The sequence below is a fragment of the Loxodonta africana genome, chromosome 9 (genome assembly GCF_030014295.1).
Source record: "Loxodonta africana isolate mLoxAfr1 chromosome 9, mLoxAfr1.hap2, whole genome shotgun sequence".
Lineage (NCBI taxonomy): Eukaryota > Metazoa > Chordata > Mammalia > Proboscidea > Elephantidae > Loxodonta > Loxodonta africana.
Window position 1 is genome coordinate 55,719,815 of NC_087350.1, and position 26,967 is coordinate 55,746,781.

The 26,967-nt window shown below is 38.9% G+C and overlaps 1 protein-coding gene across 1 annotated transcript in view; it reads left to right on the plus strand.

Moving 5' to 3' along the window:
* Window positions 1-26,967, plus strand: part of C5 (complement C5) — a 109,597-nt gene that overhangs the window by 77,513 nt on the left and 5,117 nt on the right. Inside the window, exons 26-39 of the mRNA XM_064291519.1 lie at window positions 398-557; window positions 2,205-2,300; window positions 3,893-4,064; window positions 6,532-6,737; window positions 8,300-8,452; window positions 11,698-11,760; window positions 12,743-12,824; window positions 13,855-13,912; window positions 18,848-18,950; window positions 19,314-19,388; window positions 19,507-19,612; window positions 21,379-21,462; window positions 22,398-22,487; window positions 23,906-23,989. Coding sequence (XP_064147589.1) covers window positions 398-557; window positions 2,205-2,300; window positions 3,893-4,064; window positions 6,532-6,737; window positions 8,300-8,452; window positions 11,698-11,760; window positions 12,743-12,824; window positions 13,855-13,912; window positions 18,848-18,950; window positions 19,314-19,388; window positions 19,507-19,612; window positions 21,379-21,462; window positions 22,398-22,487; window positions 23,906-23,989 — 1,532 coding nt within the window. The remainder of the gene's footprint in view (window positions 1-397; window positions 558-2,204; window positions 2,301-3,892; window positions 4,065-6,531; window positions 6,738-8,299; window positions 8,453-11,697; window positions 11,761-12,742; window positions 12,825-13,854; window positions 13,913-18,847; window positions 18,951-19,313; window positions 19,389-19,506; window positions 19,613-21,378; window positions 21,463-22,397; window positions 22,488-23,905; window positions 23,990-26,967) is intronic.

A 26,967-nucleotide genomic window follows, 5' to 3' on the forward strand; every position in this document is an offset into this window, starting at 1 on the left:
CATGTCTCCTGTTCATTTATTTTTTCAGTAAATATTTATTGACTAAGTACCAAAAGTCTGTGCCTTAACTCAAAAGTGTTTGTTTCACCTCTCTTATCCTCATCTTTAGATAGTGTATATTTTTTAATCAGCAGGAATCAGTTTCTAGTTTGTGTACTGGCTGACAATGCTGTCATCACAGAAGACTAGATGTGCAGCTCACATTTACTGACATTTCAGAGATCTTCCTGCAATCTTCTCGTCGCCTATAAAACAGCAAAAACTTAATTTGGAATTATATGTTTTTAAATGGTACTTTCTTTTAGAAAAATAAGGATTCTATGGACTAAAACACTATGTACATTAAAATCAATGAGAGATTTAATGTCTAAATATTTATTTGATTTTTGTCTTAAAGGCTAACAGCTTTTGCTTTAAGAGTACTTGGACAAGTAAACAGATATATAGAACAGAACCAAAATTTAATTTGTAATACTTTATTGTGGCTGATTGAGAATTGTCAATTAGAAAATGGATCTTTCAAGGAAAATTCCCAATATCAACCAGTAAAATTACAGGTAAGGAAACCAAATGTACAGATTAGCAATAGTTCTGTTTACAAATTTGAGTTTAATCCTCCCTATTTTGGAAAGATGAAGGAGAGGGAAAAAAAAAAACCAACATGTAGTCATCCAAGAAATGCTCTGGTGTGCAAGCAAAGAATATGAATGGCCTTTCTGTACTGCTCTCCAACCCAGATAGGTCAGATAAAGTGACGTCTTGGAGTTCTCCTGTAACAGTCATTTGCCATTCACAGGGGGTAAGTACTACAGATCTCAGAATTCATAAAATGTACTAATTTCCCTCCTATTCTTGGTACAGAGCCCTGGTAGAGCAGTGGTTAAGAGCTTGGATGCTAACCAAAAGGTTGGCGGTTCGAATCCACCATCTGCTCCTTGGAAACCCTATGGGGCAGTTCTACTCTGTCCTATAGGGTCAGTACTATAAGTCAGAATCAACTCAATGGCAACAAGTTTTTTTGGTTTTTTGTTTTGTTTTCTTGGTACAGAATCTGTGCCAGTTGTGCAGAGCCTTCTTACAAGTCAAAGCTACAGTGTTGTCATGAAAGATTGGACGCTATTTATACCCTGTTAGTATATTGTCTTTATACCTCAGGGCCCAGTTGATATGTCGTTGTGAATCCTTATTGAGTCCAGCTCCAGCTGGGTCAAGTTTTAGGACAGGGAATAATGGCTCCAATATTATCTCCTAAATCATCCTGGAGCATACCAGCCAGAAGATTATAATCAGGATGCAGGGGAGGGGAGTATTGATGTGGACTGGAAACTGCCACAACAGAAACTGGAAATAAACGAGAGATTGGGGTCGATTTATTTAGTGTTACTTGAGATAAGAATCTATTTACAAAGCTTGAATTACATTCTCTACAATCTTTCTCCACATCCTTCTACTCTTTAGAATGTTTCTTTAGTATTCAACAGAATCTTTTATGTTTTTGCCTGCCCCAGTCAAATTCCTTTCATACCAGGCATGAGTGATCTCCATTGCTAACAGTGGACCTCATGGTGGTCTTCTGTTGCATCATTAGCAGATTAGGATTCCCACAAGAAATGGGGGCAACTGACAACATCTAGGTGCTATTTCAAGAATAAAATATTTTAACACTTTTTTAAAACACCCATCCATCCATCCATCTATCCATCCATCTACTTATAATTCTTTTAACAGCCATTCACTGAGTACCTAATACATGCAAGGGACTATCCTGGGCATGGTGGGCAGAGGAAGGATAAACTAGACAGTATTCCTACCACAAGGGAGCTTACATGCTGGTAGGAAAGGTGAGATATAAATGTTAGTATTACTACTAGCAACTCTAATCAAGATATGTATGTGTGTTCCAAGGATGAGTATTCTAAGCAAAGCAAACAGCATGCCTGGCATTTTGAAGTAAAGAGAGCATGGTTCACTCAAAGAATGGGGGCCAAGACAGTTAGGGGGTGAGTGGCATGAAATGAAGCTGGAGAGGTAAATAGAGGCCACTTTGTGGAAGTGAGAAAGACCCAGAACTTTTCTGAGAAACAGCAGTGCATGAAGGGAAAGAGTGGGAGATAAGGCTCAAAAGGGAGATTAGAACCAGGTCACTTCACTTTAAAGACACCATTTCCACTCTCCTTTTTAAACATTGCTTTTTTTTTTTTTAGGGTACCTTGCCTACTGAAGCCAAACAGAACACGTTATATCTTACAGCCTTCACTGTTATTGGAATTAGAAAGGCATTTGATATATGCCCCCTGATGGTAAGTAAAAAAATTTCTTTCTCTAACACCCAGCTTCTACTTCTGGGGGGACCAACAATCAGAAGGTACTTAATTTAAAAGCTTTTTTCCTTCTTTTCACATTACTTGAAAATAACTTTAACTTCAGAATCAAAGGATTTCATAACTATGATAGAAATTAGAGAACACTTTGTCCAACCTACTCATTGACAGTTGAGGAAACTGAGGCGTGTAAGTAAGATGAATTTAATTGCCCAGTGCCACAGGCTACTAAATTGTAGAGCTGGGACTAGAATTGATAACATCTGACCACTTGTTATGGGAGAATGGCCTGTTCTCAGCCCCCCTGGATTGTCTGTGCTAAATCTTACTCTATGTTTGTTACTATTATTCTATAGTTGAGGCATTCTATATTATGAAACCAATGAGGATACATGTTAGCAAGTTTGCTTCATTGGGTTGTGTTGATTTCATTTTTTTGGAAGCTGAGAAGAGAAAGAGGATTTACGTAAGTGAATCAACATAGAAGATTCCAAAGGTTAATGGAGATAAAACCCTCACCTGGGAGGAATTAAATCCCCAAGCTAAGGTTAAATATGTTGTCGATTCTGACTCACGGTGACCCTATAGCAGGGCTTCAAACCCCTGCTGAGAATTTGTATTTCTACTCCAGATGTACTGAATCAAAACCTACATTTTAATAAGATTCCAAGGTGATTCTTACATGTAATAAGTTTTGAGAACCACTGCTCTACTAGTGGTTCTCAGAATTGGTTCCTAACCAGCAGCATTACCATCCCCTGGGAACTTGTTAGAAATGCAAACAAACCAGTTAGAAGCCCTGCCCTATGGGACAGAGTAAAACTGCCCCATAGGGTTTTCTAGGCTGAAATCTTTACAGGACCAGGTAGCTAGGTCTTTTTTTTCCAGAGCAGCTGGTGGGTTCACACCTCAGAGCTTTTGGTTGGCAGCCAAGCAATTAATCATTACACCACCAGGACTCCTTGAGGTTAAATATACCCACCACCCACTGCCATCAAGTCGATCCCAACTCATAGCGACCCTATAGGACAGAGTAGAACTGCCCCATAGAGTTTCCAAGGTTAAATATACCTGCCTACAAATCATAAGTAAACTAGGCATGGCCTTCAAACCAAGATACAGAACTGAGAATTTTCCCTGAAAAATTCAAGGGAACTTTCAGGCTTGAACCACAAACAAAACAATTTTTTTTTTTTTTTTTTAATTTCAAGAGAATTGGTATTTATAAGACAAGGGAGTCAAAGAGAACCAGTTCCCAGAGGGCTAGAGAACCACATGATTGAGACATGCAGATGGAGCTGGGAGGGAAAATCTGCAAAGGAGAGGTGAGAACTCAGAGGGAAAAAGCTGAATCCTCTTTGGGCTACCACATTTTCCCTTCAGAGATTATACCCTGCTCCTTCTCTTGGAAGGTTGTGCTTCAGCAAGATGCCATTCATTCCCATCAGGTCGATCATCCTTCCCGCACTCATCTTGCCACCTTAGGATTGTGAAACCTAGGGGTGTTTCATTTCAGTTGGTAGGCTGACGCTTGCCAAGGAAACTTAGGTTTCTTCTACTCTTGTTTCCAGAAAATCAGCACAGCTCTTACTAAAGCTGAAACCTTTTTGCTTGAAAATACCCTCCCAGCCCAGAGCACCTTTACTCTGGCCATTGCTGCGTATGCTCTTTCCCTGGGAGATTCAACACACCGACAATTTCGTTCAATTGCTTCAGCCCTAAAGAGGGAAGCTTTGGTGAAAGGTATGACTCACTCCATACATTTATTCAGGAAGCAGTCACAAAGCACATAGAGTCTGCTAATCCTGGGAAGGGGGTGGTGGTATAAAGCCGACAAGACACAGTCCCTGCCTTCAAGAAGCTCACAGGTAAAGACTGGTATAAATAAATCTTGATAATACATTGTAATAACTGTCGCTACGCTTTCATTTTTTCATTCTTTTGGGAAATACTTGTTCGTTTATTCAACCAATGTTTACTAAGCACCTCCTGTATACCAAGCACTGTTCTAGGCTCTGATAATAAGTCCATAAACAACACAGACCAAAAAAAAAAAATCCCAGTCCTCGTGAAACTTACATTCTATTAGGGAGAGGCAGATACACAAGATAAATAAGTAAAACACTGTATATAGAGAATAAGTTTGTGATGACTGATATGAAGAAAAATAGAGCCAGGAAGGAAGGCAGGGCAATGGATAGGGGTTGTAATTTTAGAGAGGTTGGGGAAGTTTCACTGAGAAGATGGTATTTGAATCAGGACCTGAGACCTGGGGACGATGAGGAAGCCAGTCCTGTAGCTATCTGCCAAGAGTGTTCCAGCAAGAGAAAGCTCATGCAGATGTCTTGAGGCAGGAATGCGCCTAGTAAGTACTTCAAGAATGGCAAGGAGTCCAAAGTGGCTGGAGAGGAATGAGCTGGGGGGTATGAAATGAGGTCAGGGAAGAAAAGAGCTAGGGGCTGAGGGGAGTGCATGCAGGGCCTTGGAGGTCATTACAGGGTCTCTGCAGGTCTACTGTGTACAGTTGTGCAACGTACAAGGCACCTAAGCAAGCAGGTGAATGAAGCTCAAATGCACTCCATGCTCCACTCACCCAGTAATGCACCCTGGTTTAGGGCTGTTTCCACCCAGAGCAAAGGGTGCCTATTTCTCATTCACCTAAAAGTGCCCAGTGGGTAGGTGGGAGCCCTACAACTTTGACTTCTACTTTGCAGCCCCGGTGGTGCAGTGGTTAAAGTGCTAGTCTGCTAACTGAAAGGTCACCAGTTCAAATCCACTAGCCGCTCCTTGGAAACCCTATGGGGCAGTTCCTCTCTATCCTATAGGGTCGCTATGAGTTGGAATCAGTTCGATGGCAATGGATTGGGCGTGTTGTTGAGTGAGAAGGAAAGCTATTGGAGGCTTTTAAGCAAAAGAGTGCACGACCTGTCTTATATTTTATCAGATTTTCTATAAAAATGTATATTTCAACTTGAAGAATAAGAAGACCACTTTCTACAGGTCAAGAGTAGAGAGCTAGAAAGAGTAGCAGTGATCATTGACCAGTGCGCTTAAATCAACACAGACATGGTTGGGCACTTGTGAGTCATCTCTAGGCTATTTCTTTTTTTTTTTAAGTTTTATAAATCTTACATGACTTTTATAACCATCTACAAATTTTGACTCATGTCATCATTTTAAAATGACTAAATCTTAACATATATCTCAAAACCACTTGTACAACACTTAAAAAATAACACAGAAAAACATCTTGGGTATTGTAAGTTATGGAACATAAAATCGAGAATTTAAGAGCTAGAAGAAAACTTAATACAGTCAAAGGATGTTTGAGCTGGAAATATCTTTAAAGATCAAATCAAAACTCTCATTTTAAATATGGGAAATCTGAGTCTTCGAGAGGGAGGGAAGTATATGTTCGTGGTTATGCAAATAATGTTATGAATTGTAAACACATCAATATTTTGACTAACCTTGACAAATTATTTCTAAATATACTTTACTGTTTTTTAATTTTTTTAATATAATTTGTTCCAAAAGAGCAGTTGTAAATTACTAGAGCAGTAAAAAAAACTTAGATGTGATTTAAAACATAAGTTATGAAAGATACTACATATTTGAAATTGTCTTTTGCATTTTAAATTAGGAAGAGATCATAAAAGACTGAATTAAAATTTAGTATAATCTCATAATTTCCAGGATATAAGTTTCTTACATCAGGGAGAAAAATTCTACAATTTATCTTTTAGTGTAAGTATAATGATTATTATAATCCTCTGTGTATATAGTGCTTTATTGTTTTAAAAACTCACATTTAGTATGTCGTTTGAGTTTTACTACAAGGAAAGAAATATTATTTTCAGGTTCGGTATTAGGAAACTGAGTCCCACAGAACTAAAGAGACTTGGCCAAGGTGATGTGACCAGTTGGCAGTAGAGATTAGAACCTGGGCCTAATAATTCTGAGTTTATGGTACTTTCCACTCTACTGTACTTCTTCTTCCTCGAACATGTTGACTTCCCATATTGACCCTTTTTAAAATAAAGACAAATAGCACTGTATGATAGCATCTTGTTTTATATCACTCACCCTGAGGAAGTTACAAAAAATACAAAACTTCCAGAAACCTGAAGGCTATAATATACCTGCTAGAATTGTTATGTCAAATTCACATTTTTAATCTTGTTAACAAATAGAATTTGTTAATGTTCAGGCGATCCACCCATTTATCGGTTTTGGAAAGATAATCTTCAGCGCAAAGACAGCCCTGTACCCAACACTGGTACGGCGCATATGGTAGAAACCACTGCCTATGCTTTACTCACCTGCCTGGGCTTGAAAGACATGAATTATGTTAACCCAATCATCAAATGGTTATCTGAAGAGCAGAGGTATGGAGGCGGCTTTTATTCCACCCAGGTAAAATTTCTTTGTCTTGTTCATCCTGTAGAAATTTTTACTGTCTCCCACACCACACATTCTCCATTCATTCTGGCCTCCATGGTTTTGTCTTCCAAATGAGCATACCATACCATAGATAGGAATAAATGTTTAGAATCAAAGGACACTTAGAGGTTGTCTGCATTGACACACTCATTATACAGAGGAAGGAATGAGCCCAGAGAGTTCATTCAGGGTGTTAGTGGCAGAGCCAACATCAGAACTTACATCTCCTGACTCTAACCCAGTACTTCCTTTATGATTCGTAATGACTATGAGTGGCTAGTCATGTTACCAGCAATCATGTCACAGTCTACAGAATAAACAATGCCTGCCATGCAGGCAAAGATACTGATATTGTCCTCACAAAAAAATAAATAAAAAGTGAGATAAATACTTATTGTTATATGTTTATCTATTGTCTATCTATCAGTGTAAACTTATTTAATTAAGTGTATTTTATGTTATAACTGGAAACCCTGGTGGCGTAGTGGTTAAGAGCTATAGCCGCTAACCAAAAGGTTGGCCTTTCAAATCTACCACGCGCTCCTTGGAAACTTTTAGGGGCAGTTCTGCTCTGTCCTATAGGGTTGCTATGAGATGGCAATGTTTTTTTTTTCTTTTTTTCTTTTTAATATTGTAACTGTTAATGTAGTTGTGTAATATACATCTATATTCAAAATTTAGCTCAAATGTGAACATCTTTCCTCTTTTCTAGATGTTTAAATAATGACTGTGTGTCCATTTATATAAAATTTAGATCTAGAGGGGTCCTTCAGGATCACTTTAGTGATCACTGATCTGGTGAGGCAAATGGGTTTCATCTTGGTACAACAGTAGGCTTAGCGAGAAAGCATTCCTGTTGGTTAGTGTTAGCTGTCATGGACCCAGGCACAGGGAGAGCCACATGTTTGCCACCTCTGATCTGGTCACACTTCCTCATTTTCTAGATGAAGAAGATGAGGTTCAGAAAGGTAAAGTTCATTCATTTTTTCATTCAGCAAATACTAGAATTGACTAGTTACCATATGCAAGGTGCTGGAAATATAATGGATACCAAGAAAAATATGCTACCTGCCACCATGAATTTTACATTACAATGGAGGAGGCCAACAATAAATTATAAATAAAATGATTACGGATTGCAGTGAATGCTATGAAGCACATAAGGAGAACTTTAAAACAGGGAATAATGGGAAGAGAGCCTTACAGTGAAAATACTTAAGCTGAGACCAGAGAATGAGGAGATAGCCTTGCAAAGAGTGACTTCCCTGAGGTCACACACACAAGTTACAGAGATCCTGGATCTGAGCCACACTTTCTGTTCCTTTGCCCTTTGTAGTCCACTAGAATCTGCACGCTTACAGAGGAGAAAGACTTTCCTTCTGCCTCCACATTGAAGCCCTTCATAAGTTTCACTCTGTCACATTAAAGTTTCATCTCTGGACAGTGCTTCCCCACCCTCTCAAAAGAAAGGACATTTGTAATCAGGGAGGATACAGATAATCTAAACATTTTTGTGTCTTGCTGATTATTGATAGGATACAATTAATGCCATTGAGGGCCTGACAGAATATTCACTCCTGGTGAAACAACTCCGCTTGGATATGGATATCAATATTTCTTACAAGAACAGAGGTGACTTCTACCATTATAAAATGACAGAGAAAAATTTCCTTGGGAAGCCAATAGAGGTAAATGAACAACTTTTTATAGTATTTTACAATTGAATGGGACCGTTGAAATCATCTGTTTCATCCTTTTTTTCCAAATGTATGTATTTACCACTTAAACATATATTGAGGGCTTGTTATATCCTAGGCACTGGAGTTCAAAACCAAAACACAAAGAACCTGTCTACTGGGAGGAGGTAGTAATTTAAACAGGCAGTCAGAAATAGCATCAGGGAAGTACAAAGGAAGATATCCTGAAACAGGCTGAGTGGAGGGAACTTGTCAAATGTGTCCTGATGCGTGAGTTAAATCTAGAAGAATAAGAGTGAGTCAGTCAGGTAAAGAAGAAGGAAGAACATTCAAGACATAGAGAACAGCATGTACAAAGGTACAGTGATAAAAAAAAAAAAAAGATAGAGTAAGAGAAAAGACATGCTTGGGAGTCTGCCAGTGGTTCCAAATGGCCCCAATCACTCATGTACGGAGTGACAGAGTTGGAATTGGCCTTTAGGCTTCTAACTCCTTGTCCCATATTCTGCTACAGCTGGTCATTTAAAAGTGAAACCTTGATGGCTTATGATGATTTCCCAAAGAAAAGGACACTTTGGAAAAACTAGTTTCTATAATAAACCAAAAAACATGCTGCCATCAAGTCAATTCCAACTCATAGTGACCCTATAGGACAAAGTAGAACTGCTCCATCGGGTTTCCAAGAACCGCTGATGGACTTGAACTGATGACCTTTTGGTTAGCAGCCATAGCTCTTAACCACTTCGTCACTGGGGCTCTGCATACTAATAATAGTAGCTGCTATTATACAGTATTAGTAAAATGTATTTTTTTCTAATTACTGCAGTTTAAATTATTTAAAAGTGTATTTAACTATACAAATAATTGGAATTAGTTCCCTCTGTCTACATCCTCTTTAGAGTCCAGAAATCTATTTGTGGTAGGTAAATAGACATGACAGATAAAATTTAATGCAGAAATTACAAACATGTAGCCTGTAGTTAAAAAAGATAAATATATGGATATAATTATATAGACATAGAGATATATTCCAATATTTAAAAATAGTAATAAAAACCTGATTTCCAACTTCTCTTGAAAAAACTAAAATATCTGGGAAAATATCCTCATCTTGCCACAGTTCCCACAGACACAAGTATGTCCATACTTGCTTCACGCGTGGACCTCTGCAAGCATTTGTATTTGTGACCCCCAGTTTAGCAATGTTTCTTCTTTATCCAGGGACATTTAGAGTTCACTGGAGATCCGTGTCCTAAGCCAAGGGTCTGAGCGTTAGTGAAGAGCTCTTGGCCTGAAGAGCATGGTAGGCCTATTTGAGGTAGCTGCAGTCATTCTTCTATACAGGGATAATGCTGTAAGTTGCCTCTTTTCAAGATAAATCCCTAGTCATACTGAAATAAAGTCTCAGTCCATGATGCTGCCTTCATATAAAGTCTACGCTGCTATTATCTAAAACCCCGGTGGCGTAGTGGTTAAGTACTACGGCTGCTAACCAAAGGGTCAGCAATTCGAATCCGCTAGGCGCTCCTTGGAAACTCTATGGGGCAGTTCTACTGTGTACTGTAGGGTCGCTATGAGTTGGAATCGACTCCACGGCACTGGGTTTGGTTTTTTTTGGTTTGGTTATTATCTAGGTCAGAATTCTCTACTCCAGCATTTCCTAAACAGTGTTACATTTTCCTAAAATGTGTTTCATAAAAAAAAGTTATGGTCAATTAAGCGTGGGAAACATTAGTTTAAATGAGGTTAAACAAGTTCCTTAGTACAGACTCCCCTGTCTTTTATATGTAATCAAGTGTGTCAAGTGTGGCGACAGTAGGAAGGAATGGGGGCAGGAGCGGCAGGGCACCATGTACATTTCCCATACTTATTTGTCCATAGAACCCTTTCCTCACGCATCATGTCAAGACCCTGGCTTTCCAGTAAATGCTGCTGTATTCCATCAGAGAGAGCAAGAAAGTTGACCTATTTACCTACATTTACTAACCTTTGGAGAAAGTGCTGACAACCTCTTGTGCAAGTCTAATCTCGTTGGTACTACAGTGCTAAGTAAAGGGAAGGGGAGGCTGTGGCTTCGAACTTAAGTGGAGAACTGACTCTTCAGACCCCCTTGCTCAAAATGAACTCTTCCATACATTCCACAAATTAGAGAGCATTTGGATGGTAGAGATTCTCTGAAAGGGATAGTTATTAATTCATCTCATCTCTTTGCTTTCCTCCTAGCAGAGCACGGAGAAGCAGCACCTAAGGATTTGGCAGGCTTGGGTGGAGGGGAAGTGCCAGGGGTTTTGACAGACAAAGGCCAGAGGGAGGTGGGAAGATGAACTCTTAGGATATGGTAGAACAGTGCAAAGGGGAAGTAGGAGGGAACCAAAGGTAGATTTCACCTACTGGACAGTTATGCTCAGGTTCCCTGCTCCTGGTGCTAACGAAAACCATTTCCTTTGGCATATAGGATGCTGATACCTGAACTAGACACAGAAAGGAGTCATTCATCTGGCAAAAGGAGAAGATTCATTTTTACCATGTTTTTGTTCGGTACCATCAAGTTGATTCAGATTCATTGTGACCCCATGTGACAGAATAGAACTGCCCCACAGGGTTTTCTTGGCTGTAGTCTTTAAATCACTAGGTCTATCTCCTGCACAGCCACTGGGTAGGTTCGAACTACCAACATTTCGGTTAGCAGCCAAATGCTCAATTGTTGTGCCACCAGGGCTCCTTAGTTTTACCATAACCATTTATAAATGGAAATGTAACCAAAAATGACCTCTGACATGTTGGTTTTGCTGGCTCACTCAGGAGCTCTCAGACATCTCATTTACCTGTAGAAGGGAAAGGAGCAGTTACAACGTTTTTTAGAGCCCTACTATGGGCATAGGAAGGAGCTCTGGTGGTGCAGTGGTTAAAGAGGTCAGCTGCCAACTGAAAGGTCAGCGGTTTGAACCCCCCAACCACTCCATGGGAGAAAGATGTGGCAGTCTGCTTCTATAAAGATTACAGCCTTGCAAAGCCTATGCGGCAGTTCTCCTGTGTCCTATAGGGTCACTATGAGTTGGAATCGACTTGTGGGCAATGAGTTTGGCTTCAGTTTTATGGGCATTGACTCTTATGCATTAAATCTTACAAGAGCTCTGAGAGAGGAGGCCAGTAGGTGTTGGAACACTCTTTTCATTGCTCTAAGCCCTCTCCCTATCAAATAATTAAAACCATGATTTCCCTACCCACCTTTCCAGGTACCGCTTAATGATGACCTTGTTGTCAGTACTGGATACAGCAATGGCTTGGCTACGGTACATGTAAGTGCTTCATTGAGAGTCGATGGGGAGCTACATGACTATACTAGGCAATGTTAAAGTTAGGGAATTAGCCACAAAACCATAGAAATCTGGGCTTGGGTAACCGTGTCAAAAGTTGAATTCATTTACCTGATTCTTTCTAGCTATGTTGGTAGCTGTCCTCACGATTTCTTTTTGAAAATGGCTGTTAACCCTTGTATGTATACATTCTGTGAAGTTGTGGAAATTACATCTGTAATTATGTATGTACATATATATAATTTTATGGTTATATATGTGTATCTATCTCATTTATTCAGTATCATTGGAGATTGATGTATTATATATAAGGGCTAAAGTTTCTTTTATTTTAGCCATTTGGCATTTTAAGTTTTTCTAAACTGTTCATGTATTCCATGTATTCTTAAACTCTGTGTTCTGGATAAAATCATCTATTGATAATTTTAATTATGCTCTTTGTTTTAATACATTTATTCCTTCAAGGACTTTTGTATAAGATTGCATGGGGGGGAGGTTGCTCACTTTTCTGTCACTTCTAGATGCTCTGAATATGCCTACTTCTGGTAGCAGCCCTGCCCATGCACAGTTATAACTTGCTGTTTACCATGTTGATGTGTGAGCTGCAGAAAACCATGCTTCCTGGCATTGTTGTGTTATGTGTAAAATTAGAGCATACAGGCTCTAGGGCAACCCTTGGGGACTTTTCTGTAGAGTAAGGTGCTCAGGCTTGCTTGCACAGGATTTGAATCAATGTTCTGCCTGGCCAGAGGTGGTTTGGGCTTATTTTACGGTTCTTAGCTATGTTTTAGATTGTGGAGTTTACAGAAAGTCCAAACACTGGGAAAAGGGCCGTTAATGTACACTATTTGCACTGGATTATGAAAATCATACTTCAAGCATCCCATTTGCTGAAGGAGTATTGCCGTGATACCTCACTTTTCCACTTTAAATAGAATCTTCTTGTTTACCTTTCCCAATGTAGGTAACAACTGTGGTTCACAAAACAAGTACCTCTGAGGAAGTTTGTAGCTTTCATTTAAAAATTGAAACCCAGGACATTGAAGGTAAAACAGCATAATTTACACTGTGTTTTGGCTAAGGATAGAGAACAGCAGATAGTTTCTCTGATTGGGGAGGGGGGAGTGCTTTCTCAAAAGAACATAATGGTCTAATCAAATTCCTTAGTAGATTGATTTGCAAGTAAACATTGCCGTTTATTATAACTGAGAGAACTGTAATAAGAATTTGATACTATTATTAAATAACTTAATAGCTAAACTAAATGTGTTCATTATTGATCAAGGAGTTATTTAACTAACTACATTACTTCTTAAGACCGTAAGTAGCTGTAAAGTCACAGAAAGGTCTAATTTCAAAACCTTGGATTTTCGTCACCTTTGTGTCAGCATTCCATCCCATGACCCTGAATTTCTGTTATCACCCTGTTAGTGGCCCATCCCTTAGCCTTTCTGTACTACAAGGGGTCTGACAAATACATATTTCTGTGCCCCCACCTTCAACTTGGTCCCTCCAGAACTTGTGGCATAATGTGCCTTTTTTTTTTTTTTTTTTTTAACCTGTGCCCTTCACATCCCTTTGCTAGTTGGTTCTCCCCTCCCAGTCCAAAGGTGAGCAGCTTGCACACTGTAGCCGTCCTCTGGCCATCGCCCCTGGGGTCAGGGTGAGCACAGCTGCCTTTGTCCTGATACCTTTCATTTGTAGCTCAGAGGCGTGTCTCTACAGGATACTTTTCCAACTACCAGGGAATCCAGGAATCTGCTACCCCTCCCTCCAGCATCCACCAAGCATGCTCTCAATCCATACTTACCTAAAATGACTTCTTTAATTTGTAAATTCTTGGAGAGCAGAGAACTGGTCTACTTATTTAAAGGTTTCCTGGTATAGTCAGTAGCCATGAATTTCCATTAAAATCACCCAAAATGCCAACTTCCAAACCACAAGATATTTTTAAGTGTGTTCAGAGACCTGCTTATGAATGATTCTGTTCTGACAAGTTCCATAACAGCTTAAACAATCTACTTTCCTTTTTGTGTGTGTGTGTTCTTGCTTGCTTGATTGTGTTGTTTGAGCTAGCATCCAGCTACGGTGCCTCCGGCTACTTGGATTACAAGCGCATAGTAGCATGTGCCAGGTAAGCCCACTTCCACAAAGGGGAGTGTAGAGTTCAGGTTCTCACTTTTGCCCCATAGCATTATCTCTTTACATCTTTTTGAATTTTAAGATGGCCAGAAGACACAAAATTATTCAATTTTTTTCTATGCAGAACATAACAGGTACTATTAAATGGCTGCTTACTGTAAAGAATAGCTTTGTTTTTGCTCATATTGGTTTTCTCTCTCAATTTTAGTCTTCTTCCTAATTCAAACACTATTAAGTAATTTTTTTTCCATCTTTCAGAAGGGTAGAGGTATTATATAAGTATTAGGAAAAGAAAAACCAAAAGATTCTCTCATAAGCAGCTCCTACTCTCTTACTTAGGAAAATCACAATCTTTCAGCAAGATCTGTGGCTGTTACTGGTTCTCAATTGAGGCTGCACATTGAAGTCAGCTGGAGAGCTTTTAGAAATTTCCAAAGCTCAGACCTCTTTCCCTCAGAGGTAATTCTAATGGTAGAGCCAAGATTGAGAACCTCATTCCAAACTCTCTGTGGAGTTCCTAAACCAGCTGCCGTCAAGTTGATTCTGACTCATGGCAACCCCATGTGTTTCAGAGTAGAACTGTGCTTCGTAGGGTTTTCAATGGATGATTCTTCAGAAGTAGATTGTCAGGCCTTTCTTCTGAGGCACCTCTAGGTAGACTTAAACACCAACCTTTTGGTTAGCAGTCAAGTGTGTTAACAATTTGCACTACCCAGGGACTCTGCAGACTCACTACAGAGACCATTTTATTAGTTTCTTATTGCTGCTATAACAGATTATCACAAATTTAGTAGCTTAGAACAACACAGATTATCTTACAACTCTGGAGGCCAGAAGTCCTAAAATCAAGACATTGGAAGGCTGTGTTCCTTCTGGAGGCTCTACGGGAGAATACATTTCCTTGCTTTTTCCAGCTTCTAGAGTTTAGAGTACACCTGCATTCCTTGGCTCATAGCCCCTTCTTTCATCTTCAAAACCAGCAATGGAGCATCTTCCAGTCTCTTTCTCTGTCTAACTTGGACCCTTGGTTCCATGATCACATCTCTTTCTCTTACTCTGGGGAGTAAGACATGACATCTTTGGGGAGGGGAGCTTATCCTGCATATCACAGCCGTTATTTTTTTTTTTTTATCCTTAAATCTTTTTAGAAATACAGATTTTTTTAAATATGAGTACATTTTTGATCTTAGTGATTACACAGAGTGAATCAGTTAGTGACAGAGCCAGGATTAGAATACAGGCCTCTTCACTCTTTCCATCACCTCTCAATTCCTCCTTTTGTGTTCTGTTTCCTTAACTCTTCATACTTTCAATAATGGTGATCTCTATGGACAGCAAATGTCAAAGCACTCCATATGAACAACTCAGAAATTATATAGAATTATGTATAAATTATGGCTAAAAAAGGACTTTAAGAATGATAGAATAATCCTTTATTTTAGAAATAAAGTAGCTGAGACGTAAAGAGATGAAGTAACCTGCCAAGCTCTCACAGAGTGAGAGGCAAAACTAGGGCCTCATACCCCAAATTCCTGATGCCCAGTCAGTATTTAAGCCACCTCCTTCCCTCAGCATCATCTGAGACCACCAATCCCAGGAAGCAGCACATTTTTTCTCACTGCTTCCCTCCCAGTTGTTTCCCAGCCATGTTTCTGGTCCCTAGCCCAGTTATTCTCTTAGGATTCATTCACTCCCCAGCCAGCTCCAGTGCCTACTTTCTTCCTTGGCCAATCCTACTCTCTGTTCCCCCTCAAACACTCTTCTTCATTTCCAAGTTCTTTCCATCAATGTTGCCCTCTTCTGAGCAGCTTCCTTCCTCCTACCTGCCACTCCTACTCTTGGGTACCTATGTCTAGGGCAGGGGAGGAGCCATGGTTGTCCTCTTTAAATGAATAATCGTTGTCATGGGGAGGTATGAATAAGGACCCTGTGGAGAAGCAGCTAGAGTAGCATAAAGAAGGGCTGGCTCTCTGATAGTAGAGTGGGAGACCTGTGTGGTAGCCTCTGCCATGAAGTACCAAGTGACCTTTAGCAAATCAGTTTATCTCTCCGGGCCTCTTCTGTAAAGCAAGGATATTTGGACTAGCTCATCTTCAGCTCTAATTTTCCATGACTCTGCTGTATATAAAAAGGCTTCTATTGAAAATTTACTCATTTGACTTCATTGACAGGAGGCCTAACTCCGAATTCCAAAAGAGAGCAAATAGAGATGTAATATTGAATATTCTATCCTTTGGTTTTTACAAATTGGGAACAGAATGTTCAAAAATGATGGGTGGAATATGCTCCTGGCTCTGTGACACTGAAGTTAGGTTGGGTAAACTCCAAAAGTAACTTGCAGTATTTATACATGTAAGAAATTCTTTGCCTTCAAATATTCTCTCTCCTGATTATAAATGCCAGCATACAATTTGTGTTCACAGGGTCTCTTTCGTGTATTTAGTTTTTTACAACCTCTATACTGTGTTCATAAGAAAAGGGGGGAAAAGAGGATTTTATTTCTCTTCTCTCAGAAGAAAATGCCTTTGGGGAAGATTGCTGTCTTTGGCAGCAGGCAAAGGGCTTCTTGAAAGGAAGGTTTCTGTTCCATGGTTGAAACAATCTCCATAGCAACCAGTCATCAAGGCTCCAGCAACCTTTTCATAGACACTCTTCACTCGGGAGGCCCTTTTCTGTCCTCTTGACAGAGTATTCGCATCTGTGAGCAAGAGTTCTCTACTTCTGGTGACACTCATCCACCGAATGGAGAGAAGTCCAGATGTCATTATACGGTTCCAAGATGCCTTATATTCTCTTCTAAATTGCTAATTTGGTGAAGAATGGGTTGAATTTTTATGAGTCAGATATTTTGTATTTTTAATTATCATTGTAAATATTATATCTAAAGTTTCTAACAGGATTTGCTTTATGTATGTTCTATAAAGTGTGACTGGGGAAAAGGTATTCCCTGCCATCTCACCAACTCACATAATACCTCCATTTCACTAATACTCATTCCTTTAGGAGAGATCAGTTCTTTTCTCCCCTTTTGAGGCTGCTTTCCCAATTTCTTCCTCAATTCTGACTGCTCTTCCAAGCTCTCAAATGTCTAGCTGCCTCTCAATGTCACCTTGATACTAGCTCATACCTGAAACTCGACCTTTGCAGAACCACACTCACCCTGCCTTTGCCCCACCTTCCTGCCCCTCTTTTAAATCCTCTTGCTCTGCTTAATGGTAATGCCAAGCCTTTGCCACCCAAAATCAAAGACTGGGAATTATAGAGATAAATTTTTTAAATAAATTTATACTTCTTCAGAGTTAATTTTACAAATAGAAGACTGAACTCTAGAAAAGGAAAATGATTCATGGAAGTCTATCAATAGAACTGGGATAAAACCCAAGTTTCCCAACTTCCCATTTTGGTATTCTTTTCTCTTATTAAAAAAAAAAAAACTCCCACTTTATTCCTTTTGCCTTTCTTCTTAGCTTCCCACCTATAAAATTCCTAGACACAGGATAGTCCTTGAAACATTTTTTTAAAAAATTAATACAGGCTCTATTGTGACCATTGTGGAAAATAGAGAAAAGTAAGTGTGGAAAAGAGGTAAGCAGTTATAATCTTACCACCAGAGAAAATAGCTGCTAGCATTTTAGTGTATTTTCTTCCAGTCTTTTCCTAGACATGTTCCTGAGTCTTTTCCCAATATGTATTTTTCTTTTTCGAATATGCTTCTTTAGAAAAAGGGCTGGAGTGAGAATCAGCGACCTAGGTTCTTACGTGGCTCTAACATTAACTAGCCATGTGTCTTAGCATCTTAGTGCTGCAGTAATAGAAATATCACTAGGGGTTGGCTTTAACCAATAGGAATTTATTTTTTCACAGTTTAAGAGGCTAGAACTCTGAATTCAGAGCACTGGCTCTAGGGGAAGGCTTTCTCTCTCTGCTCTGGGAGAAAGTCCTTATCTCTTTTAAGCTTCTGTTCCTTTGGTTCCTTGGTGATCTTCATGTGACATGGCATCTATCTTATCCCATCCGTGTTTGCTTGCTTCTGTGCCTAGGCTGTTCCTTTTATATCTCAAAAGTGATTGGCTTAAGATATATACCCTAGACTGATTTAGCTCCATTAGCATCATAAAGAAAACTCAGTTCCCAGATGGGACTATATCCACATGTATGTTATTGTTGGTGCTGCATGCCCTCCAGTCAGTTCCAACTCATAGTGACCTTATAGAACAGAGTAGAACTGCCCCATAGGGTTTCCTAGGCTGTAATCTTTATGGATGGTGCAATGGTTAAGCACTTAGCTGCTAACCGAAAGGTCATTGGTTTGAACACACAAGCTGCTCTGAGGGAGAAAAGACCTGATGATCTGTTCCTATAAAGATTACAGCCTAGGAAGCCCTATGGGACAGTGACCATAGGGTCACTATTAGTTGGAATTGACTTGACAGCAAACAACTACATCAACAATCATCAGGTCTTTTCTCCTGTGAAGTGGCTGGTGGGTTGGAACCACTGATCTTTGGTTAGCAGCCGAGCCCTTTAACCATTGCACCACCAGGGCTCCTTATCCACATGTATAGGGATTAGTATTCCAATGCATATTTGGGAGGGACATAATTCAATACATTATACCATGTGACATTGAACAACTGCCTTACTCTCATCCTCAGATCCCCTCAGCTAGTTAATTAAGAGTTTGAACTAGATGACTTCTATAATTCCTTTCAGCTGCAGAATGGCAGTACATTGATATTTTTGGTCAAGTGAGTAAAGAGTTAAAACAGATGACTCTAAATTTCAGGGATTCTAACTCATATATTATAGAGGGGCAAAAAAGTAGAGATCCATATTCAAAAATTAAAGCCCCTTAAGGAATTGGCCCTTGTCTTAAAGAATCTTAGTCATTTATTTATTCCATTTTCTAATCTCTAATTTATTTTAGCTATAAGCCCAGCAAAGAAGAATCACCATCTGGATCCTCCCATGCAGTGATGGATATCTCTTTGCCTACCGGAATGAATGCAAACATAGAAGACTTAAAAGCTGTAAATGTTTTCTCTTAATTACTGCCAATGCTTGTTTTTCTATTCTGCATTATTTTACAGATAAAGTTTTTTACTTTCACTTTAATATGTGACTTTTATAGAATCACCCAGAATATTCTATCCAAACCAACAATCTACCTAAGTTTTGATTTTCCAAAGTGCAGTGGTGGCATATATTAGCATGATCTGAAAAACTGAGTGCATATGCTAATATGTTCAGACTTTGCCAAGAAGAGCAATTGCTCTGCAACTGCTTTAAATATTGGATCACATTCCTGTGCGCTAACATCCCATGGACAGGTGAATGCATTTAAACAAAAAGGCAACGAAATTAAGTTCCAGCTTTTCTCTTTCCTCCCTCAGCTTGTGGAGAGGGTGGATCAAATATCAGCCGATTACCAGATAAAAGATGGACGTGTTATTCTGCAACTGAATTCGGTAACTCCCCCTCCTCCCCCATTTTTCCTTTACCATTACCGTTCAGAATTTACGGCCTAAAATATTATGAGTCTCTTCTCTCCCATGATTTCCTTAAATTCTTGAATTTGTCAAACAGATTCCCACCAATGAGTTCCTTTGTGTCCGTTTCCGGATATTTGAACTTTTTCAAGTTGGATTTCAGAGTCCTGCCACTTTCACAGTGTATGAATACCACAGACCAGGTAATCAGCTCAAGCCTAAAATTTCTTCAGGAGACTATTTTCTATTCTTTACAGAACCTTTAGAAAGCTACTATAGGCCAGTTTCCTATTTTATATATTGCCTTTCCTGGAGCTCACTTGTCACAAAATCTGCAAGTCCCAACTTGGACATACAAATGACTGCATGACTTTAAGTTAATCATTTCACCACTCTGCTCCCAACTTTAAAATTCTTTGCCTCAAGTTTCTCTTTGGTGTTCAATTTCAGTATCCAGTGCATCTCTCCTTTTTTGAGATGCTCACTTACCCTTCTCGACCTTTAATCCTTCCAGAATCAACATCTACTCCATCTATATTCTCATCCCATTTTGCAGATAGCTCTATTTTAGCAGTTGTCACATTGCATTATAATTATCTGTTTACATATCTTTCTTATCAACCCTAAACAGAGTCATCTTCATCTTTATGTCCCTGGTATCTAACATAACGTCACGTACATAATGTGTACTCAATAAATATTTGTTGAGTGAATGACCCCACATTTGATCACTCAGGCATTTCTGAGAATATTAAATGATTGGAGGGCTCCCATTGGTTGACAGGGCAGCTCATACCACCTTGGACAGTTCTAGTTGTAAGGAAATTCTTACACTGAACCATTCATTCTAGTTTTATCTTCTGAAATCACACAGAACATACCTATAGCTCTTCTTCCCTTGATATATATATATATGTATGCAGGCGTCTCTTCTCTCCTCTAGCCTAAACAATCACAGTTCTTTCAACAGATGCTCATATAACACATTTATTTACCTCTTATTCATGGAAGCAGCAAATATTTCATCCTAAGAAACTGGTGTTATACAGTAGAATTTCAAACACATAACCAGGAACAAGAGGAGATTATTTTGAGGGTAGAGGAGTCCTTTCCAGGATAGCCAATTCACTCTATCTTCTCCAGCTAAATATAAGGCCAGTTCAGCCCTCTTTCCTGTCACCCCAAATGAACTACACTTTCAAACCACCTGTTTTCCATTAGCTGTTTAACCTCTTGCTCAGCAGAATATTACAAGTTAAACCGTCTCATCTATTACACCATTGTTTTCTCTCTAAGATTGCCTCACCGTGTATATTACAAATATTTTCCCCAGTTTATTCTATTTTGACTTTTTAATTATATTTTAATATAATATTTTACATTAAAATTTTTATATTTAAAAATAATATATTTGTAATATATTATTTTTTATTTAATCAGATCTTTTATGGTTTCTGAGTCCTGAAGCTTAGAAAGACTTTCTTCACACGAAGACTATTTTAATTATATTTTTATAGCCCTTTCATAGATTCTTTTTTATTTTTTTAATTCTGGTATAGGGAATGAGGTAGGAATTCCATTTTTTAACTTTCAGATGACTTCCCAGTTGTTCCAATACCATTTATTGAAGTATCCCTCTTTTCTGGAGGGCTTCTTTCAGCAGTCTGGTTGATAATAGGGCATTCCAAAGTCAGCTGGATGAAGGATGATTTTAAATTCCATCCCAATAGCCTGGTAAATAGTAGGAAACCTTGAAAGTAAGTGAAGAGTGGAAACAGACCTGTGTCCTAACATTAGCTCCATTAGGATCTCAGCGTGCAAACAGGAAAGTAACTTAAGCTTCCTGGGCCTTAACTATAAAAAGAAGGGGTTCAGAATGGGTGATTCCCTGTGGTTGAGACTCACCAACCAGTAAATACGTTTTGCAGCAATTAAGCAGCCTCTCTTAACCATGCTCTCATTGCCACAGATAAACAGTGCACCATGTTTTATAGCCCTTCCCATACCAAACTGCAGAAAGTCTGTGAAGGAGCAACGTGCCAATGTGTAGAAGGTAAGCTTGTGTAACATGTTTAGGCTGCATGCTTGCTTAAAGCAACCACTCCAGGGCTAATCTGGAGGAAGCTGTTTGGCAAATTGTCATTTCTCAAAAGTAGAAATGTCACTTCAGCTGATTGAAAGCTAATGATTCCTTGAACATTGTAAAGCTGTTTCTCTGCAACTCCTGAACAACCTTATGGTATACACCATTCGGGGGCAAAGAAATGCCACACAGTGGTTGTTGGGTATCTTTGGGTTAACAGGATCTGAAAATTTAATTTTTTACTTTTCCTCAGGTCTTTTTTAACACAATAGGAGCACAGCCTAAGGGAACAGAGGCTCAAGGCTGAACCACCAGCTACCCTTCTTTCACATTATCCTCCCCAGTTAATGTAATTCTCTGTTTACTGTCCAATTCCATTCAATCGCTTGTAAATCTAGGATAGCCTTCTTGACTAAGGAAAAGCTCCAAAACTCACCAACAATCAGCAACTGGTTCCATGAAGGACTAAGTTTGTTTGTTTTCAAAATCCTTAATATCTATACATTTCCCAGATACTTATTGTACCATCTTATAGATGTAAATCAGTCAGATTATCATTTTGGGGTCCTTCAAAGGATATATGACTTTTGATCATACTCATAATGGAAAAGTTTCCGCCTTTCTTCAAGGCAAGCATGTGCATGTAGTACTGAGAAGTGACCGCCTCAAGCGAAGTCTTATGTTCAGGATTTTATTGTTGTTTTTGTTGGTTTATTTGTTTTGTTTCATTTTTTGCTTTATGTATTGTTCTACTTTCTGGAAGAGGGGGAAATGCCAGGTCTTAGGAATCTGGTATTTGTAAGATTGTATTGGATCATTCCAGGGCTCATGAGAAACTTTTTACTCCTAAAGAGTGTCTGCTTCCTTACATTAATCTAACTTTTACCATTTTCCACAAAATCCAGCTGATTGTGGACAAATGCAGGAAGAACTGGATCTGACAATCTCTCCAGAGACCAGAAAAGAAACGGCGTGTAAACCAGAGATTGCATACGGTAAGTTCAAACATTCAATATATAGTTCCTTTAAACATTAAATTTATGAATACATGATCAGTTAGAAGGATCAAAAGTTCTACATAGTAATTATATGGATACAACATTCTATATGTGCCCTCAAAGATAAACGGCATCTATTTACAGGGTTAACATGCAAAGTTACTTATCCTTTAGTAAAGAAATGTGGTCTTTATTTAAAATCATAGGAGTAACATACATACGCAGTCAAGACACTTTACCCTAATAAATAGATCCCTTTGAATTACGGACACTAAAACACATTCAAAGGGATCTTTTGAGAAGCCACAGAGGCGTAAGACTTCTGAAATATACTCTTCCAGTTGATTCAGCAGAGGCAAAGGTGGTTTGGGGGTTTTAATATTTTTCCAAATCTCTTCAAAGACCAAGTAAAAATATGATTTACTAAATAATTTTAATACATGCAGAGTACAGTCTATGGTTGAGACCCTCCCCATTTCAAAAAGAGGATCTCCTTCTGGTGGCTAGAGCTTAGAGCTGAATCAAATGCCCAAGTACAGTAGCAGTCTTTCCTCAAGCCCGAGAGAATTAGCTCTTTTATATTCTACCCAGAGTTTCTGATGTTCATAGTTTCTGAAATTCAAGACATTTTTCATCCATTGAAGCTGCTAAATTACATAGCCTTTGGTTCTGCCACAATGAGTTTATCTATCTGCCTATCTATCTATCTGCCTATATCTGTTGCTGAGAATCTCATAGTTTGAGAGTATCTCAAAACTGGACAAATCTTTAGGTCATTCACTTCAATCCCATCAAAAGCAAAAATAAAAGGATCTTTTCTCAAGCCACATAGAAAGGCTGGGCCCCTTGAAACTTGTCATTCCAGAGCTGAGGTCAGACACACCAGGGACTAAACATCCATACCTGAATGAAAAGAAAACAGGAGTGGGGATGGCTAAGTCAGATAGCTTCCCGGATGAATAAGAATGAGGCAAGGGAATAAAAAGGCTCCCATGGCAGACCTGAATGATAGATAAAGCACCCCCACCCCCCATGGCCATGTGGGAGCCTGTGCCCATGCCACCTCGCCCCCTTCCATGGGTACTCTCCTCCACTACTCTTAAAGGCTCAGAATCTGAATTTCATATCTAACAAGTTTATCTGGTTGGTTTGTTTTGTGTGCTTCTGTTTTATTGTTTTTTATTTAACTTGATTCTTATTCTTATCAGCCTGCAGTGGCCATGGCTAATGATTCTGAGGTAGAATGAGAGACTGAATTAGGCTAAGGGGATTTGGGCAGGCCTCTTGGGAAAAAATAAAATCTCCCTTTTGGTGCCCATAATAGCTTGTCATGCTTTGTTTCTCATTTGCTTGACAAATTCTGTCTTCTATTGAACATGAGTGACATTAAGCATGAATTGTTTTGTTTTTACCAGCTTATCAAGTTAGTATAACATCCATCACTGAAGAAAATGTTTTTGTCAAGTATACTGCAACTCTTCTGGATATTTTCAAAGCTGGTGAGAACTCATTCATTCATTCAACAAATAATTACTGCTTGCTCTGTGTCAGGCATTATTTTAAGGCACAGGAGATATAACTTGAATAAAACAGCCAGGGTTCCTGCCTTCATAAAGCTTATAGTCTACCTGGAAGTCACACTTTTTTAAAAAGAAGGAAATGGACAAATAAACTAAATAATTATAAATAAGTATTACATATGAGGCAGACAATGGAATTAATTGGGGAAGCTTCTTCAGTGTGATAATACATAGCCCATTTTGTTGTTATTAGGTGCCACCAATTCAGTTCCGACTCATAGCGACCCTATGCATGATGGAATGAAACACTGCCCAGTCCCGCGCCATGTTCACAATTGTTGCTATGTTTGAGCCCATTTTTGCAGCCACTGTGTCAGTCCATCTCGTTGAGGGTCTTCCCCTTTTTTGCTGACCCTCTATTTTACCAACCATGATGTCCTTCTCCAGGGAGTGATCTCTCCGGACAACATGTCCAAAGTATGCGAGAGACAGTCTCACTATCCTTGCTTCCAAGGAACATTCTGGTTGTACTTTTTTAGGAGGTGATTTTTGGAAGAAAGGCCTGGTGATCTCCTTCAAAAATCAGCCAATGAAAACCCTGTGGAAAAAAAAAAAGCCTATGGCTCACAACTCCTCAATCCGCAACTGGGCACTGTTTTGTTCCATGGTGCACAGGGTAGCCATGATGAGTAGGGAGCAGACAACTGACAACAGCAGTAACTGCATTCAAAATGTTTCTAGTCCTTATGATACTGATGTTTTTATGTATTCAATACATCTGTTTTACCAGCTAAATCATGAAAATAATTTACTGGAATGTTATATTTAGTTTTCCTAATTTTCTTAATTTTTATTTCCCTTTAATCCTTAAGTTTTACAAACATTAATTGACAAAGTTTCAAGATTTGAATTTTTTTAATCTTAAAAATTCGTTATATTTCTTACTTTTGTCATTAAAAACAAAAAATGTTTTCATATAATTAGTTTTTCTCTTACATTGATATTTTATTTCAAATGACATATTTCTTCATTTTATAACAGCTCTTGCTTCAGTTTTATGGTTTCCTTTCCTTGATTTTGTATAATTTTATCATTTATTAATTGATTGGTCAGGTTTAATAGGCACAACATTTTTTTCTTAAACAGCTGAAGATAGTATCACAGCCAAATCACTAAAGATACACACACATATTTTCATTCCCTAAATGTTTGCTTCTATTTCACAATGTCTATGAAAGGGAACCTATCAGGCTTGATGTGATTTCCAAACTGCTCTTACAGTTCTAACTTCTGTAGTTTCAGCTGCCCATTGAAATGCCAATATTTTTCCAGTTTTAATTACTGCAATTTTTTCAGCTCCTCAGAATATTGCTTAATTTTGTCTAAGGTTTATTAGATTATGGTAGTTAATACCAAATTTAGGAAGACAATATTTAAAGTGATTTGCTTGGCTCATATCTGTTATTGTATTAAACCAAATCCATTGCCATCAAGTTGATTCCGACTCATAGCAACCATGTAGGACAGAGTAGAACTCCCCCCCATATGGTTTCCAAGACTGTAAATTTTTACGAAAGCAGACTGCCACATCTTTCTCCCACGAGCTGCTGATGGGTTCAAACTGCCGACCTTTCCATTAGCAGCTGAGTGCTTAATCATTGAGCCACCAGGGCTTGTTATTGCATTACTGAGAATTGAGTAGGTGATTTGGTCAGTGCCAGATTGAAACTTGTGCTGAAGCCCCAGACTTCTCCCCAGCAATACATTTATTTACACCAATTAGGTGTTCATATAATGTAAATATTTCTCATTGAATCCTTTTTTTCCCAAGCTTCAGCAAAGCAGTTTGATATATTGTTCAGATGTTATTCCTTCTAGTGCCTTGAGGTCAAGAAAGATCATTAAACCATATTCAAGCCTTCAATTTTTAATTTTAAATAATTTAAAAGTTTTATATGAAATAGTTGATTTTTTCAGTAATGATTGAAATTTTATTACCTTGCTTATATTTTCCAAAAAGCTGTTTTCTCATTTCAATAGATATAAATTTTGCAATAAGTAGGCCCATAAATCTAAATTGCAATAATATGTTTAACTGATATTTTTGTCTTTTGAAATTCTATTAAATATTTCAAGTCTGAAAATGCTTGTTTTTATAAATAATTTTTATTGTGCTTTAAGTGAAAGTTTACAAATCAAGTCAGTCTCTCACATAAAAACTTACACACAACTTGCTACATATTCCAATTACTTCCCCCCCATGAGACATCCCACTCCCTCCCTCCACTCTCTCTTTTCGTGACCATTTTGCCAGCTTCTAAGCCCCTCTACCCTTGCATCTCCCCTCCAGGCAGGAGATGCCAACATTGTCTCAAGTGTCCACCCTAACCAAGTAGCTCATGCCTCACCAGCATTCCTCTCCAACCCATTGTCCAGTCTAATCCATGTCTGACGAGCTGGCTTTGGGGATGGTTCCTGTAGTGGGCCAACATAAGGTCTGGGGGCCATGATCACCGGGGCCCTTCCAGTCTCAGTCAGACCATTAAGTCTGGTCTTTAATGAGAATTTGGGGTCTGCATCCCACTGTTCTCCTCCCGCAGGGGTTCTCTGTTGTGTTCCCTGTCAGCGCAGTCATCGGTTGTAGCTGGGCACCATCTAGTCCTTCTCGTCTCAGGATGATGTAGTCTTTAGTTCATGTAGCCCTTTCTGTCTCTTGGGCTCGTTATTATCTTGTGTTCTTGGTGTTCTTCATTCTCCTTTGATCCAGGTGGATTGAGACTCATTGATGCATCTTAGATGGCCACTTGCTAGCATTTAAGACCCCAGACACCATTCTTCAAAGTGGGATGCAGCATGTTTTCTTAATAGATTTTATGGTGCCAGTTGACTTAGATGTCCCCTGAAACGATGGTCCCCAAAACCCTGCCCCTGCTACGCTGGCCTTCAAAGCATTCAGT